This window comes from Peromyscus californicus, unplaced genomic scaffold (genome assembly GCF_007827085.1).
Source record: "Peromyscus californicus insignis strain IS unplaced genomic scaffold, ASM782708v3 Scaffold_11__1_contigs__length_118956290, whole genome shotgun sequence".
NCBI lineage: Eukaryota > Metazoa > Chordata > Mammalia > Rodentia > Cricetidae > Peromyscus > Peromyscus californicus.
Window position 1 is genome coordinate 16,152,562 of NW_026294402.1, and position 16,383 is coordinate 16,168,944.

Sequence of the window (16,383 nt, forward strand, 5' to 3'; positions counted from 1 at the left end):
AGACTGCCCCTGAGCCTAGCTTGGCCTGAGGGCTCAGAATTCAATCAGGTCTCTGTCTAACCCACAAGTGATGGGGCCAGCCTGGGTAGTGGTGGTGGCTGCAACCAGTAAGGCTTGGGGACCAGAGCAATATTAAGCCTGGACCCCAAGGGAGCCCTCCCTCCCCACAGGCCTGAGTCTCGTGAACAGTCACCTGAGCCTGCTCCCATCTGGCTGCTTTCTACAGCAATCGCTCTTTGCCAGCTGCCTGCTGGAGCATTTGTCATTAGGAAGGTTTAATGAGTTTCTTCCCATCTCGGCTGAGCTGAGCTGGCTATACCTCCAGCAAAATGTTCTCCAGTGGGCCAGCGGGTACTCAGGCAAGCAGTCGCTGCTTTGCTGTCTTGCAACAGTTGGGTGTGGGGTCGGGAGGCAGTGGAACCCCTCCAAATATCTTTTGGGGCAAAGAGAGGAGCCCTATCCTGGCTTGTAGCAGCAAGAGCTCTGGAACGATCTCCCCAGGGCTGCTGCCACTTCTGGACCACTGCCTGCAAGAGGCAGATATTACCACAGTGGTAATTTGTGCATCCCTGGGTATGACCATGTGACTTGGTAACTGTTCTGTATGATCCCGACCCTCTGTGGGGTCTGTCCTTTTGGACCCCAGCCAACCCCTTCCCTTGTCTCCATAACAGTAGTGAAAACCCAAGACTGAACATTGCTGTTAGATAAATGTTCCCCAGGAGCCCACTCGGTGTCCCCAACATGTATTATTAACTACCTGTGGTTTCCCTCACCTGCTCCAAGTTCCCACCCAGACCTGCTACTGGGAACTGGCTATAAATCCTGGGCCTTTAGGATGGCAACAGTTTAGCATCCCTCCTTCCCTATCGCCTTCCCTCCCTCCCTCCCCTACCCCTACCCCCTCTTTGTGCAGACTCCGCTGCTCATTCTTAATGGGTTCTTCTCAGACCAGACACCGGGGAATCTGGGTTTTTGCTGCAGTAGGGAATGGCAGCTTCCTGACTATAGCCAAATGCTCATCTGTGGTTTAGGGAAAGTTGGTTAATTCAGCACCACATAGCTGAAGACAGACACAAGTGAATCTGGCAGTGATGGATAAGTGATGAGGGTAGGACTGCTCGCTCATCCTTTTGTAGTTATTCAGGTGTGTGTATGCAGTGAGTGTGCACGTGTGTAAGAGTGATACAGCGGGTAGATATGCTGCCAGATGCTCTGGCCCAAGTAAACACTCCGTGCCCACGCGTGACAGACTTGTCCTTGTGGGGACATGTCTCTAGGCACAAGCGTACTCTGCAAAGGCTAGAACTCTGAAGCCTCATTCTCTGTATCTGAGACCACGACCATTTTGAGTACAAGTCACAGGCAGGAGGCATCCAAACTCCTTTTTCTTATTTGGGATTTTGAGACAAGGTCTCACCCAGGTGACATCAGCCTCCCAAGAACTGGGATGACTAGTGGGTGCCTCCATGCCAAGCCTTTGCTGTTTTTAGTGGCATAAAGTCTATCTCCTCATGCTAATCCAGGACTTTAGTCGCCCCCCCCCCCCCAGTGTCACGCTTGTTCACTTACGTGGGAATTAATTGCTCTTTGTGAGGATGCCTTTAGAAATTGGTTTTAAATGAGTGCATTAGGCAGCCCCATTCATTATTCATGGGTTTCCTTCCCAATATGGCATCCAAGTCCAAGTTCCCGGAGATGATTTAATCACAGAGGCCATTAATTAGAGATGGGGACAGCAGCCTCCTGGTGGCCTCAGCAGGGTGGGGTCAGGGTCAGTGGAGATCTTCACATGCTGTTCCTGCTCTGGGTTCAGTGGGCTGACAAGGGGGATGGGGAGGTGGCATGTATCACTACCCCCATTCCAGATGGAAGCCCTGCACATCACTCACTACTGACTCATCCCTCATTTTTTATGACACCTCGGCCCCAGCCTCATCTAGCCTAGTGGTCTTCACCCTTCCTAACGCTGCCACTCTTTAATACAGCTCCTCATGTTGTGGTGACCCCCCAACCATAAGATTATTTTCATTGCTACTTCATAAATAATTTTAGAGATAGAGGTTTGGCAAGGGGTTGAGACCCACAGGCAGATCTGGCTGACATAAAGCCTTCATCGTGCTGTGGCTCTGTTGGCAGAGTGTCTAGCGTGAGTGACCCCTGGGCTCCACCCTCGGTACCACATAAACCCGGCATGGCGGTGGAGGTGGAAGCAGGAGGACCAGAAGCTCAAGGTCATTTTTAGTACAAAAGGCCAGCCTGTGCTCCATGGACACCTGTTTCCTAATTAAGCCTTTATCTTATTCCTGTCCTGCCACCCTCCCTCTGTTTTTGTTGTTTGTTTTTTTTTTTGCGGGGGGGAGGGGGGGGTTAGTGTGCTTTTTTTTGTTGTTTAAACACTGTGAGTAGATTTATTAAGGAAAAATGAGAAATAATTGCTAGGTACAGGAGGTTACCTAAGGAGGAATACCTGACGCCTGCATTTCAGCCTAACCACCTCCCAGGACCGTTCCAGCCTCTTACAGGTGAAAGGATTTTCATGTGGAGTGCAGTGGGTTGCCCCAACCTGGCCCTGTGCACCTTTGAAGTTAGTTTGAATCTTGCTACTATCTAGTATGGCTGGTGTAGAAACGATTCCTGCAATTACAAAGCAGAGAAGAAATTGGGGGACCTAACCTCTCAAAAACAGCCAGACTGTTAAAAAGCCATTAGAACACCCGGACGGCCCAGCAGTGTGCCGTGATAATAGTGAGCCAGCAACCAGGGAGTGTTCATTGAAGACCAGTTTTCACCATCATCATAGAATTCTCTGTTGTTCTGATCCCAATTGCTTTTAAATGAAGTGCTTTTGATTGAAACACCTTTGGATTGAGTGAGCTCCCCTGGGGGCTACCTACCCCGGGGAAGGGGTGTTAAACAGGACTCCACCTCAGGTCACACTAAATAAAGGCACTAAAGGGACTCAGTGGAGCCAAGTCTCCTTCTCTAACCACTACTGGGTACAAAACAACCCAGGCATCAAATGTCAAAGGTCCAGTTTATTCTGGCAACCCGGAAAGAAAATGTGTAAATAATAAATTAAAACAAAAATCCATGCACTCAGATCCAGAGGTACGGAGGGAGTGAGGGGTAAGGAGTGTGTGGGAAACGGGGGGGGGGGGGGGGGGGGGGGGGGGGAGAGGACGGTGTGAACCGAGGGAGAGAAGCATCCATAAAAAGGCAGAAAGACTCAGAAGTGAAGTATCAAAAGCAGAGATCAGTAAACTGGAGAAAATGCATGGATGGGTATACAGAGAACAGAAAGCTGGGCTGGGAAGGTGGGGAGAGAAGGGATCTAGGAGGGAAGGGCATGACCAAGAGAAGGCTGAGGGGTCACAGGCAGTGTGGGAAGGGTCCCCACAGCCTTTGCAGGGGCACCTAGGGATCCCCAGCAGTGCTGATGACATGGAAGAGGGTGACGTTGTACAGCACCTGGTGCCCGTTGTTCCAGGTATACAGGGCCCGTTCCCTGGGATTGTAATCCAGCATGGAGATGTGAGAGTACTGGTTGTGGAAGGGCACATCCGTGTATTCGTAGCTGGACGTGTTGGTGAAGTAGGCAAAGTAGACCTTGGCTCCGGCCAGGTGAGAGTTGGTCACATAGAGGACGCCACAGATCATGAAGGCCTCCCCGGCACTGCGCTTGGGGTACCCGGTGTCCCAGGACCTCACGACCTCCAGGGTGTGAGGGTCCAGCCGGCTGACAACAATGTTGCCCGCATTCTGATTGGTGGTGTACACAGCCCACAGCCCGCTCTCGTCTACCATGAAGTCCATGTCCGAGAAGCCACCCCAGGAATAGGGGAAGGTGTTGTTGTAGCCAGCCCCCGGGAGGCTCCTCTGCACCAACACGGAGCGCGACCGGAAGTGGTACTTGACCACCACATTGCTCTGGTACTTGTTGTAGAACAGAGAGCCGTTGTACACCACATGGCCTGTACCTGCCCATGGCTGCGGCAGCAGGTGCTGGATGAAGTTCTGGCCTTTGATGAAGTCTCCCAGAGTACGGAACTCCAGCACCCGGCGGCCTTTGTAATAACCATCCATGTACCAGACCTACGAGAGCAGCAGCTGGTCACTGGAAAGACTGTAACCTGTGACCCTCCGGGATTGGCCAACCAGGCAAGGTCAACCTTGGTCATCAGCGGTCAACCATCATCCGAATGTCACTACTCAGTCACAGTTTCCCTATGACCTTTGTGACTGGTTATAGTTTGGTGATTGTGAGCATCAGTGGGCCTGGGGAGGTAGTTCAGGGAGTAAAGTGCTTTGCCACTCAAGTATGAGGACCTGAGTTCGGATCCCCAGCACCCACAAAAGAGCTGGGCATAGTGGTGCACGTAGCTGTAACCTCAGTGCTGGGGGAGTCAGAGATAGATCTTTGGATCTCATTGATCAGCCAGCGTAGCCATATTGGTGAGCTGCAGGTTCTATAATAGATCCTGACTGGTTGGGGGTGGGGTGGCAGGGCCAGGAAGATGAGTGGGGAAGATCACCTGCTTTGCAAGTATGAAGACTGAGTTGGAACCCAAAACACATCTAAAAAGCTGGGCATGGCCACATGTGCCTGTAATCCTGGTGCTTTTGAGGGCAGAGACAAGAGGATCACTGGAGCCTGCTGGTTGCCAGTCTAGCTCCAGATTTAGTGAAAGAGTCTGTGTCTAGGGACTAAGACTGGGGGTACAGAACAGGGCACCTGATGTCCTCCTCTGGCCTCTGTGAGTGCACACAAAAGTGTGCACATACACACACACACACTAAAAGGAAAAAGAGACAAGGTGAAGAGCAACAGAGAAAAACATCTCTTGTTGGCCTTGGTCTCCACTTACATTGGCACACACCTGCCTGTTCACACACCTTTATGAACACACACAACAAAAAGATCCTAAATGAGTGGTGTGGTCCAAAGGATCAGGGAGCATTATGCTCCCAGGAGACTCACGGGGGTCACACATGCACTGGACACTGGGTTGAGAGTGCTCACTGAGTAATATTATTGAGTAATAAGGGATCACTTTGAGGTCACTGTATTTTGTTTGGTTGGTTGTGAGTTTTTTGTTTGGTTTTGTTTTGTTTCTTTTTGAGATAGGGTCTTACTATGTAACCCAGGCTGGCCCGGAACTCACTATGTAGATCAGGCTAGCCTTGAGCTCACAGAGATCCACCTGCCTCTGCCTCCCAAGTGCTGGAATTAAAGGGGTATGCTACCATGTCTGGCCCAAATTCATTGTCAGTAGCTAACTCCTGTAAGCATAAGATTGCCTGGCATGTCCTTGAATCTCTTAGCAGCATTATTATCAGCACCATGCTAAGAAGCACTGGTGAATGCCCTCATTATCGAGCTAAGGTCCATTGTTGAAGGACCATGTTGAGGATAAGAAAATTAGAGGAATGATATTAAAGCACCTGCCCAAGTGTCCCTGGCTAAGAATGGACAGGGCTAGATAAGCGCAAATCTGATTCCAAACTAACCAATTGGTTGGACCATCATCATCAGTCAAGGTCAGTGATCAGAGTGGAGTGTTGAGTTATTGCCTGTGCTCTGTGACACTTGGTGATCACCCTTATGATGGTTAGCTATTTAAGATTACTTATTTATATGTTTTATGTCTGAGTACTCTATCTACATGTGTGCCTGCATACCAGAAAAGGGCATCAGATTCCATTACAGATGGTTGTAAGCCACCATGGGGGTGCTGGGAATTGAACCCAGGACTCTGGAAGAGCAGTCAGTGCTCTTAACCTCTGAGCCTTCTCTGCAGCTTGTGATGATTAGCTTTAATGTCAGCTTGAAACAACCAAGAATTACCTAGGAAGTGAGTCTCAGTGAGAGATTGTCTATATTGAGTTGGCCTGTGGGCATGTCTGTAGGGGATTGTCTTGATTGTTCATTAATGTGCGAAGACCCAGCCCATTGTGGGCAACATCGTTCTTTAGACAAGGAGTCCTGAAGTGTATGAGGATGGAGAGGTTGAGCTGAGCACGCGCAAGCAAGAATGTACGCATGCACTTCTCTCTGGTCCTAACTGTGGTTGTGATGTGACTGGCCGTTTTAAATTCCTACCTTGACTTCTCTGCAGTGATGGACTTTGACCTGGTACAGTAAGCTGAACTAAGCCCTTTCTTCCCTAGTTTGCTTTTGTCAGAGTATCTTACCAGCTGCAGAAATGAAGCGGCAGAGGCCAGAGGAGGGCACCGGTGTCCTGCTGTATCGCTCTCCACCTTACTTCTTTGAGATAGGGTCTCTAACTGAACCTGGAGCTGGTGCCAGGGAGCCCCAGGGAGCCCCCGTCTCTGCTCCCCCACAGCGCGGGGGCACATGCCACTCATGGCTTTTTGTGTGGGTACTGAGGATCTGAACTCAGTTCCTCACGTCTGTGCAGCAAACACTCTTGCCCACTATGCTGTCTCCCTCCCTGGCCCCCTGCCATCTTAACCTGTGCAAGTACTCTGCTGTCTACACAACGACAAGATTGCCCAACTGTGCAGTTCTCAGACTGTGTCCGCTGCTGTTAGGGGACACAAGAGTGTAGCCCGCAACCATACCCTCTGGTCAGTAGACACAGACTGACAAGAACAGAAGAACCTCAGTCATGTGGTCACTAGGCAGACGGGGGAGATCCAAGCACCCAGGGACCCGGGATGATGGGCTACACGTGCCTCTGGTGTGTGAGCTGGTGAGATGGTTCAGAGGGTAAAGGTGCCTGCTACCAAGCCTGACAATGTGAGTTCAATCCCCAAGACACACATGGTGGAAGGAGAGAATTGACTCAAGAGAGTTGATCTCTGACCTCCACCCACACGCTGTGTCATCCATGTACACACACACACACTAAATTAATAAATAATAATAATAATATTATTATTATTATTATAAAAGAGTGAGTGGCTGGACATGGTGGTGCACACCCTTGATTTCAGCACTCAATAAGCAGAGACAGGCAGATCTCTGTGTTTGAGGTCAACCTGGTCTACAGAGGGAGACTTAGTCTCAAAAGAAAAAGGAAAAGAAAAAAAAGTCAGCAGTTAAAGGTACTTAGGCTCTTGCCGAGGACCTGAGTTAAATTCCCAGCACGCCTATCAGGTGGCCCACAAACACCTCTAACTCCAGCTCTAGGGCCATCCAGTGCCCTTTCCTGGCCTCCAATGGCACTGTAGTCATGCACACGACCACCCCCATACGCACCCACAAGTAAAATTAATAAGAATAAAACCTAAATAAGAGTCACAAGTGTAGGCGGTCACTGGGTCTGGCCCCTGGGGATGGGATCACTCACCCGGCTGTCTGCACTGGGGGCCATTGTGTCCGTCATCCAGGAGCCGAATCGGGACCCCATGGCCCGAATGGTGATGGGGTTACTGACCCCTGTCAGCTTCCCACAGCCTGGGAGATGGGAACAGTGGGAATGAGGATGGGGTGCAGCAAGAGCTCCAGAGAGGCAGGACGCTGCTCGCATGGGGAGTGTGGGGCCAAGGGTCAGTCAGGGAGGAGACATCCAGGGTGTGATCCTAGGATGTCAACACGCAGAAAGGGCTGGAAATCAAGAGCCAAAACCACTTCCAGCTTTGGGGCCTTGGGTTGGGGAGACCAAACAGGCAGGGTTAGCAGTTAGATACCAAACCATGCCTAGCTTTGGAGCATACAGGTAGCATAAGGGTTGGGTGTGGAGGTCAGGGGCCAAGCTTCGGGGTCAAGGCATACCCAGCTTCTGCGCACAGGCATGGAGTCGTGCCTCCAGGGCCATCACACGCTGCTGCAGGTCCTCGTACCCGTAGGCGCCCATTTCCTCCTGGATGGCAGCCAGGTTGCCAGAAAGGTTCCTCACTTCCTCCCTCAGGCGCACGATGGTCCGTGTGTCTGCCTTGTACTGCTCCAGCACCGAGCTCAGGGGCAGCAGCTCAGTCATCCTGTCCTTCAGTTCCTGCTTGCCAGGAGAGAATGGCCACCGATCCCAACCCCTAAACCTCGGCCCACACCTTCACCCTGTCATCTCAGATGCAATGTTCAGTCCTTGCCAAAGGATGCCTTCCAGACCCCAGAGCCTAGTCCACTCCATTTCTTCCCAGACGTGACCCCATCCGTGGAACTCAGGTCCTCTTGCTTTCACAGCAATCACTTTTACTTCTCTAAGCCACCTACCTCCCCACACCTCTCCAACCATTCTCTTGACCTCTGAACTGAACTCTGAAGAACCCACCTGGAAGCTCTTGGCCGAGACTGACCCATCAGCTGCCCTGAGCCTTGCATCCAGACTCCGCATGAGCGTCTCCATGCTGCGAACATACTGGAGATCCCGATATGTCCTTAACTCCAGGACCTCCATGGATTGAGACACATTCTGGACCTAGAATGAGAACCATTCTGGAGACAAGGTCCTCCTCCCAGCCACTCACAGAAACAGAGGCAAGAAGGACCAGCAAAGATACCCGCCAGCTCTCCTCTCCTTTGATCTCACTGGAAACCTTCCAACAGCAGGTTCCATTCAGTCCCATCCCATCACACCTGTCACCTCCATCCTGTTTCTTGGCTTCCACCCTCCTGACCTGCAGTAAGTTCTCCACACAGCAAGGCAGAGATGTTTTCCAAAATGAAGATCAGAGCCAGGTGTGGTGGCACACACCCATAATTCCAGCACTTGGAGGTAAAGGCCAAAGGATCAAGGGTAGCCTCAAAAGGAGCCAGGAGTGGTGGATCACATTTGTAATCCCCGCACTTGGGAAGCTAAAGCAGGAGGATTGTCACGAGTTCCAGGTCAGCCAAGGCTACAGAATGAATTTCAAGTCAGTCTGGGTCAGAGTGCAACCTTGCCTCTAATAAAAAACAAATGAACAAAAGGCAGAGTTGGGAGGGTACTGGGGCTGAGTCTCAGTGCTTGCCTGGCATGCACAAAGCCCTGGCTTCCATCCCAGCATAAACTGGGTGCAGTGGTGCATACCTGTAATACAAACCACTTGGAAAGTGGAGCCAGGAGGATGAGAAGTTCAAGGTCATCCTTGTATACGTAGTGAGTTCAAGAGCAGCCTAGGCCAATGGCTCTCAACCTTCCTAATGCTGCGACCCTTTAATATGGTTACTCATGTAGTGCTGACCCCCAACCATAAGATTATTTTCATTGCTGCTTCATAAATGTAATTTTGCTACTGTTATGATTCATAATATAAATATCTGTGTTTTCTAATGGTCTTAGGAGACCCCTGTGAAAGAGTAATTCAACATCTCCCAAAGGCATCGAGACCCACAAATTAATAACCACTGGCCTAGGCTATACAAGACCCTGAGATACACATCACCAGTCATGCCAAAAACTATTTTTTTCAGCCACTATGAACAATCAAAGGCATTACATGAAAGTCCACAGTTTTGGGGAAAAGCAATTCCTGTAAGGGGGTAGGCAGAGCAGGATTCTGGGAGTCAGTGGTGGGGTTTCAGGTGCCCAGGTATTCCCCTCTGCCAAATCTCAGTTTCCTCCTCTGTTCAATGAGGGAGGTGGTTGCAGGCATCACAGCTGACAAATGGGCAGTGACAGGGATTTCAGTCAGCAAAGAGTCCAAAAGATCCTGGGGACAGATGAATTGGAGGCAGCCAGGGTGAAAAGGAATCTCATGTGTGCGTGTGCATGTGTGTGTGTGTGTGTGTATACATATCTGTATATCTAAATGTATATGTGTGTATGCATACATATCGTGTATACGTGTTTGTGTGTGCATACATGCCTGTGTGTATATGTGTATATATATATGTGTGTGCATACATATATGTGTATGTAAGTGTGTATGTATGCATATTTATGTGTAAGAATGTATATGTGTGGGTGCATACATATCTGCATAAGTGTGTCTGGAGGCCAGAGACTGATGTTGGTTGTTTTCCACAATCACCCTCCACCTTATTTTTTGAGACAGGGTCCCCAAACCTGGAGCTCATACTTCAGCCAGACTGGTTCATGTTCCCAGCTGCGCCTGTCTCTACCTTCCTAGCACTGGGTTACAGACATACACTGCCAGATCTAGCTCTTATGTAGGTCTGGCTATGCAAACTCAGGTCCATATTACCCATTTGACCCACTGAACCACATCCCTAGCCTCCCCTTCCCCCATTAAAGTATTTTAAATTACATTGATTTGTTCGGTGTGTATCAGAGTACACCTTGTGGGAGTTTATTCTCTCTTCTAACCATGTGGGACCTGGGGATTGAACTCAGGTCGTCGGGCTTGGTGGTGACTCTCCACCCCTCTCCACCTCCCATCCCACAGGATCTTCCTATATAGCCCAGGCTGGACTCAGACGTGCGGTAGCCATCGTGGTGCCTACGAAGTCCCAGGGTTACAGGTGTGCACTGCCACTCACAGCTGCAGAGCCTTTGCGGGAGCCTCGACAGTGCAGGTTAGACCCTGCCTAGCACTGCAAGAACTAGAACTTGGGAAGCAGAAGTGATTGGGTCTCTGAGCTGGAGGCCAGCCTGGTCTACAGAGTAAGTTCCAGGATAGCCAGGACTACATAGAGAAACCCTGTCTCAAAAAATAAATGAATAAAAAATATTTAATAAAAATTAAATATAAAAAAAAAAATAAAAAATCTGAATAGATGGGATCCCAGTCACTGGCCACTTTAGAACAATCTACCTGGCTGGATCTTCTGTGGTTCAGCCCTGATGGTGGTTCAGGGTGAAGTGGGAACCAAGAGACCACCTCAGCCTCCCCCGACCCTGTACCCTCACCCTTGGCTCCTGTCAGGTCCCTACCTTCTCCATGAGCTGCCGAAGTTCTCGGCTCCGACCATCTCGGGCACAGGTGCTCTGTGCAGGGATCACAGCTGTGCAGATGCATTTGCCATCGGGTGCCTGGGCTGAGGTGTAGAGCTGCCAGCCCTCTTCCGGGCTCTGGAAGAGAGTCTGCGGAGGAAAGAGCGTCGTCAGGGATAGGAACCCAAAGAGGGGCTCCCCTCCATCTTGCTGGGGAGGTGGCCTTGCACACACGAGGACCTGAGTTCAGAGCTGAAGAGCCCATGAAAAAAGCCAGGGGTAGAGGCTCGCTGATTCCTGGAAGCCCGCTGGCCATACCGGCCGACGGGACAACTTTGCAGGGCGATGAGAGGCCCTGTCTCAAATAAAAGGTGGGAAGTACCTGAGGAACATCACCAGCTGAGGTCTTCCTCTGATCTCCACACATGTGTATATGTGCGTACCTGCACACACACATGCACACACACAAACAAAGAGAGGTCCCAGAGATGGCTCAAGGGGTAAATGCAACTGTTAGGACCTGAGTTTGGATCCCCACCACCCACATAAACCAGCCACAGTAAAATGTGTCTGTAACGCTAACACTGCTGCATCAAGGCGGGAAGTGCAGTAGGAGACAGCCTGGAAGCTCTCAGACCTTCACCCTGGCGTATACAAGGATAAGCAAGACACTGTCTCAAACAAGGTGGACAGTGGGGACTGAAACCCAAGACTGTCGTTGGCCTGCCACATGCATGTGTGTCTCATGAAGCCCAGGATGGCCTTGAACTAACCATATGTCTGAGGGTGACCTTGTGATCCACTTGCCTCGCCCTCTTGAGTGTTGGGATTACAGGAGTGCACCATCACCCATTTATTGGGTGCTAGGAAAGGAACCCAGGCCTCCTGCATGATAGGCCAGCCTACCCACTGAGCCACAGCCCCAGGAAGGGAAACTTTCAGCACTCTAAATCTCAACGTGCAAAGGGACCTAAGAAGAGCCACTGTTTTTAAAAAGCGGTGACTTTGAACTGGACGTGGTACTGCATGCCTGTAAACCCAACACTTGGGGGCTGAGGCAGGAGGATCATAAGTTGGAGGCTACTTAGAGAGAATGTGCTTCAGTCTAGGGCAGTGGTACACTCCTGTAGTCCCTGCTACTTAGGAGGCTGAAACAGGACGATTGCTTAAGTGTAGGGGTTCTGTGCTGGAGTGTGCCATGCTGAGCATGTATCTGCACTAAGTTCAAATCAACACAGTGATCTCCTGGTAGTGCTTAAGGAAATCCTATTTCAGAAGAAAAAATGTGCTGGGAGCATCTTAAAGAGCAAATATTTGAGCCGGGCGGTGGTGGTGCACGCCTTTAATCCCAGCACTTGGGAGGCAGAGGCAGGCGGATCTTTGTGAGTTCGAGGCCAGCCTGGTCTAGATGAGCGAGATCCAGGAAAGGCGCAAAGCTGCACAGAGAAACCCTGTCTCGAAAAACCTAAAAAAAAAAAAAAAAAAGAGCAAATGTCTGGGTCCAAGGAGACGACTCAGTGGGTAAAAAGCTCGCTGCACGAGCAGGAGGACCCGGGTTTGGATCCCCAGCACCCACATAAAAAGCCACAGTGGGTGGTGCAAGTTCTGGGGGGATGGTTACAGGAGGATATCTGTGCTGTCTAGCCAAGGCTAGCCTCCTTGGTGAGCTCCAGGGTAGTGGGGAGACCTGTCTCAAAAACAGATGAATGGCTCCCGGCAAGCTATGCCTGAGCTTGTCTTGTGGTCTCCACATGTGCACACATGTGCCTGTTGCATGTACCTGTTCGCGCCCACACACATTCTAAGAAGCGGAGGAAACACATACAAAGATATAAATAAGCGAAGATCAAATATTTAAAGCTGTTGAGCAGTACAGACAGAAGAAATGAAAGGGAAAAGGGATGTGGGGGAAGAAAGTGCCATTCAGGGTGTGACTTCAGGTGTCACTAGCGTGCAGACTGCAGGAGATGAGGGAGACATCACATGTACGGAAAGGTGTTCCAGGCAGGAGGAACAACAGGGTCAAAGGCCTGAGGCAGGATCACGTACCTGGGTGACCAGAGCAGAGTGAGCAAGGGGCTGAGTGAAGGGAGACCAGGGTGGGGAGGGGACAGTGTGACAGTGACAAAGCTGATAAGCTGAAGCCAGGACTTTAGCTCTGGTCTGAGTTCTGAGGGTTCTAAACAGAAGAGATGCACACTGACTTAGGTACTCACAGAAGGGTCCAGCTCAGTAACTGCTCAGGTCTAGGTAAAGTAGTGAGTAGCGGCCATGAGTTGAGAAATGGAGAAGTCTGGTCCTGTCTAGCATGCTTGTTGTTTTGAGACAGGAGCTCGTATAGCCCATGCTGGCCTTGAACTCCCTATTGTAGCCAAGGATGATGATGAAATCCTGATCCTCCTGCCTCCACCTCATGAGCTGTAGGCTGACAGTCATGTACTGCTATGCTCAGTTCATGCAGTGCTAAGAAGGAACCCAGGGCTTTGTACACGCTGGGCAAGCACTCCGTCCACCAAGCCCAGCCTACAGTGTGTCCTACCACAAGTGTTTTCTGGAGAAGCAAGCAATATAAAATCCATCATTAGCATGACTGTTACTGCTCCCAAACAGAGGCACAATACCCAGGAGCTAAGGCAGAGGTAAGCCAGGCTGAGTCGGGAGCAATCGTGGGGACTCCTGCTGCACACTGCCTTCTCTTCCCACTCAATAAATTCTTTTATTGAAGTGTGAGCAAATAAGCTAACTACACAGTGAGCTCCACTCCTCACTAATTCATAAGGAAAATAACCCATTCACAGACCATGGTAATGAGTCAGGCGGTGCTTATATACACCCTGCCTAAATCGCAGGACTGCCCTCCATAAGAGCCCACATGACCTTCCTTGGATGGACTCTCGTTCTCAATTTTTTGTTTGGCTTTACAAATTACATTTATTTATTTATTTATTTATAGTGAGAGTGTGCATGTGTGGGAAAGTATGTGCCACAGAGAGCATGTGCAAGCCAGGAGTCAACTTGCAGACTTTCTTCTCCATTTCCACAGTGTGATTCCCGGGAATGGCACTCGGGTAGTCAGGTTTGGTGGCAAGTGCCTTTATCCTCCGAGCCGGCTCACCTACAACCTTCTTACTCTTGCTGGCATTTAGAGTTAAGCAGAGTGAAGGCTCATACAGCAGAAGCCAATGAGGTGGCCTCCCAGAGGGTTGATAGACTAGTAATGGCAGCTGGGGGAGGGGCGAAGGAGGCCACACCCATCTCTGAGGGTTGATAGGCAGTTAATGGCAGCTGGGGGAGGGGCTAAGGAGGCCACACCCATCTATGAGGGTTGATAGGCAGCTAACAGCAGCTGAGGAGAAGGAATCTCAACATTGTCCCTGCCTGGGTATTAACAGGAGAGGAAGAGACCTTCTTCAGCGGTGTGGTAAGGAGTCCACAGCCCTGTCAATAGCTCCTCACCCACACTCTGTAAGCAACCCCCATGAAACTCACTGGGTCACACACACGCACACAAGTCATGAAAGTAGAAGGGGGTGCTGGTTGGGAGGAAGAGTGGGAGGGGACAAGAGAGGGTGATGGGATGGAGATGATTAAAGTACATCACGTGTGTTATGAAATGTCATAACCATTATTATGTATAATATGCTAATAAAAACTTATAGAAAAATGCAGTGCCCTGAGTGCCCCAACTAGGACCCCCGAGGCTGTCACAGTTCCCTCTGTCTGTACTCAGAAAAGACGCTCCTAAGGTCCTCACCCCCAGGTCCTAGTGAGTCATGCCTCTCCTGTGCAAGAACTCTTGTTTTGTTTTGTTTTCTGTGTGTGGGTGTTTTGCCTGCACGTATATGTCTTCAGCCCCCTGGAGCTGCCATGTGGGTGCTGGGAATTGAACCAGGGCCCTTTAGAAGAACAGCAGTCAGTGCTCTTAATCACTGAGCCAAGCCTCCAGCCCACTGTGGGAGAGCTCTAAACGTTTGTTTTGTTTTGTTTTGGTTTGGTTTGGTTTGGTTTTTTTCAAGATAAGGTTTCTCTGTGTAATAGCCCTGACTGTCCTGGAACTTGCTTTGTACAACAGGCTAGCCTTGAACTCACAAAAATCCAACTGCCTCTGCCTTTCCTGCTCAGACTAAAGGTGTGCACTACCACACCCAGCTACCTGTGGGAGAACTCTTGATTCTGTTTTGTTTTGTTTTGTTTTGTTTGCTTTGAGACAGGATTTCATGTAGACCAGGCTGGCCTCAAATGCACTATGTAGCCAAGGATGGACCTGGGTCTGACACCTCTGGAGTTATGCGATGACAGGCAAGTGCCTTCATGCCTGGTTTCCATGGAAGAACTCATGGTTACTCTAGGATACCCTCACTGAATCAGGAGGGCTGGGCTGCCATATCTGGGGCTGCTCATAAACTCTGGGTCCATGGACTCATTTTTCTGCACTCTCCACAAGTGCCCCCAGTAAACAAAACTGTTCCATACCAGACTAGTTTCAAGAGTGCCTGCACACTACACCCTGTAAAACCCAGTGTGGTGGCCTATGCTTTGCTTCCATGTGTGTCTGTGCCCCACATGCATGCCTGGAGAGATCAGAAGAGGGCACAGGATTCCATGGAACTGTTGTAGCTTCCAGCTGCCATGTGGGTGCTGGGAATTGAACCCAGGTCCTCTGCAAGAGCAGCCAGTGCTCTTAACTGCTGAGCCATCTCTCTAGCCTCTTTTTACTTTTTATTCTGAGACAGTCTCGCTAAGTTGCCCAGGCTGGTCCTCTTGTATGCTCCCTGTATCCAGGTACTGGTAGTACAGGCTTAGTCCACCAGGCTCAGCCAGGAGCCCCACCTAACCCAGGGAAGATGGCCACAAAAGGTTCCCCTGCTCCCTGAAGAAAGCACCATTGCTTAGTCTCCTTTCAGAACAAATCCAGTTCTTTCAAAACTGAACAATGAACAGGAGTGCAAATGTCTATCCTCCCACTGGCTCAGGTCCCCAAGCAATTAGGCTAGAACTCCCCCCAAAGACTCTCATTTATGCACAAACAAGCAGCCCATGCACATAATTAGCATCTCCGGCCTGTGTCTCCTAGCATGTCCTTTGAAGCAAACAAGACTTCTCCCAACATATGAAATACTGAATTGTAAAAGAGAAGCAAGCATCATGAAGAAGGCTTCTGTGGCTTTCCTGAAATAATTGTCTGTGTGGTACGAGCCTTGCTGGAGTGTTCTCTGCAGCCCTGTAATTAAATGCCCGGGGTTTGGCCGCCAGCTCTCAGCACACTGCAATCCTGAGTTTTGCCCTGCGGGTTAAGTTCAAATGCTAAATCAAGTTCACTTCTATGGAAGGTGAGGGGATGGCCTAGGAGGCTTGATGTTAAAGAGGCCAGATGCCATTTCTTCAAGGCTGGGGTCTATCTATCTTGGTACCAAAGTCCCTAATTCCTGGAGGGTCTATCTCAGAGAAATGCTTAAAATGACAGTGTGGAGCCAGCAAGATGGCCCCACCAGTAAAAGTGCTTGCCACTAAGCCTAATGACCTGAGTTCAACTCCTGGGGACCCACAGAGTAGGAGTAGACTGGTCCCCCCAAGTTCACTGACCCCACACATGTGTCAGGCA

General features: G+C 50.2%; 1 protein-coding gene across 3 annotated transcripts in view; it reads right to left on the bottom strand.

Annotated features, from left to right (window-relative positions):
- Nucleotides 1-3,018: 3,018 nt before the first annotated feature.
- Olfm2 (olfactomedin 2) overlaps nucleotides 3,019-16,383 on the bottom strand; it is an 80,871-nt gene continuing 67,506 nt past the window's right edge. For all 3 annotated transcript variants that reach the window (XM_052753539.1, XM_052753547.1, XM_052753531.1), the window contains exons 2-6: nucleotides 10,782-10,931; nucleotides 8,238-8,384; nucleotides 7,742-7,961; nucleotides 7,317-7,423; nucleotides 3,019-4,095 (exon numbers count right to left, since the gene is read on the bottom strand). In XM_052753539.1, the coding sequence (XP_052609499.1) occupies nucleotides 3,418-4,095; nucleotides 7,317-7,423; nucleotides 7,742-7,961; nucleotides 8,238-8,384; nucleotides 10,782-10,931 (1,302 nt within the window). In that variant the 3' untranslated portion in view covers nucleotides 3,019-3,417. The remainder of the gene's footprint in view (nucleotides 4,096-7,316; nucleotides 7,424-7,741; nucleotides 7,962-8,237; nucleotides 8,385-10,781; nucleotides 10,932-16,383) is intronic.